General features: G+C 63.4%; 1 protein-coding gene across 1 annotated transcript in view; it reads left to right on the plus strand.

Annotated features, from left to right (window-relative positions):
- The window catches only part of LOC115275989 (NUT family member 2G-like), a 3,593-nt gene extending 3,407 nt beyond the window's left edge, over positions 1-186 (plus strand). The window contains exon 3 of the mRNA XM_029919697.1: positions 7-186. Coding sequence (XP_029775557.1) covers positions 7-186 — 180 coding nt within the window. The remainder of the gene's footprint in view (positions 1-6) is intronic.
- Positions 187-1,139: the final 953 nt, after the last annotated feature.

Genomic DNA, 1,139 nt, shown 5'->3' on the forward strand with positions numbered 1-1,139 from the left:
TCCAAGAACCTGTCTCAGCCCCGCTGGGGCCACACCCGCACGCCACGCACCGCCAACCACCTGAAAAACTCCTATTTCCGCTCACGGTCGTGGCGGCAGCCCCTGAGCATCCACAACGGCAGCCGCCACACAACTCACGCGCACACAGACCGCGGCGTCAACACCGCTAACTGCAGCGACGCCTGAGCTGCCCACAACACACGCCTCACCTAGAGTTCTGTCACCCCAGCACGAGGACACCACGCGCCCCCAGGCCCCGCCAAGGGCCGTTGCTGCGCGGCCCCGACTTCACGCCTGCGCGTTGGCCCCTGCCACCGCCCAAGGGACTCTGGGAGCCGTTGGGGGCGTGTCCCGGAGGCTGCGGTCCCGCCCCCAGCGGTTGGCCAGTCAGGGCGTGCGCAGGCGCGGGCACGCAGCCTCAGGCCCGCCTCCCTGCAGGGGAGGAGACCAGGGGACGCCCCTGCTCTGGGAGAGGCCCAGGCTCCGATGACAGGGTCTCCTTGTGCCCGTCCGGCCCTAAGGGCAGCGCCCTTGAGCGAGCACTCAGGTTTGCAGCATCGCAGACCTGCGCCCGGCGCCCTCTGCCGGGCCGGCTCACGGAGTTAGGGATCAGGTGCACATACACCCCGACAGCTTTGTGCGGGCCAGGGCCACGCCAGGCCAGGGCCGCGTGTCCTGCTTCTTGTCCCTGCCTTTCCACAGACGCTGTGCCCTTGGGTGCCCGAGTCCGAAGGTTCCATGAACAAACAGTTTAGGCGGAGAATGCAGACCTGGGGAACACTCCAAGGGGACCTCCCCGCCTCCTTTCCCAGAGTTTCCCGAACACACGGCCTGGGCCACATTAGGTTCCTTAATGTAGCTGCAGGTGCACGCGGGCTGCTCAGTACGTGGGAGGCAGGGACGTTCCCTTGCGAGGCCGGTAATCTGCCTCTGATCCTGCTGGACACATGCAGTCACACAGGTGGTGGAACAATTTGCCCTCTCCTCCCTCCTTTTCAAAAGAGCGAAGAATTTCAACTGACATTCTTAAGAAGATTCACCTTCTTGACCAGACTGTGTAATATTTTTGGAAGAAGCTTCAATCTTCAGAACCTCTCTCTGCCCAGTCACCAGCTTCGTGCCATTTCACAGCCACAGCA

The sequence above is a fragment of the Suricata suricatta genome, chromosome 13 (genome assembly GCF_006229205.1).
Source record: "Suricata suricatta isolate VVHF042 chromosome 13, meerkat_22Aug2017_6uvM2_HiC, whole genome shotgun sequence".
Classification (NCBI taxonomy): Eukaryota; Metazoa; Chordata; class Mammalia; order Carnivora; family Herpestidae; genus Suricata; species Suricata suricatta.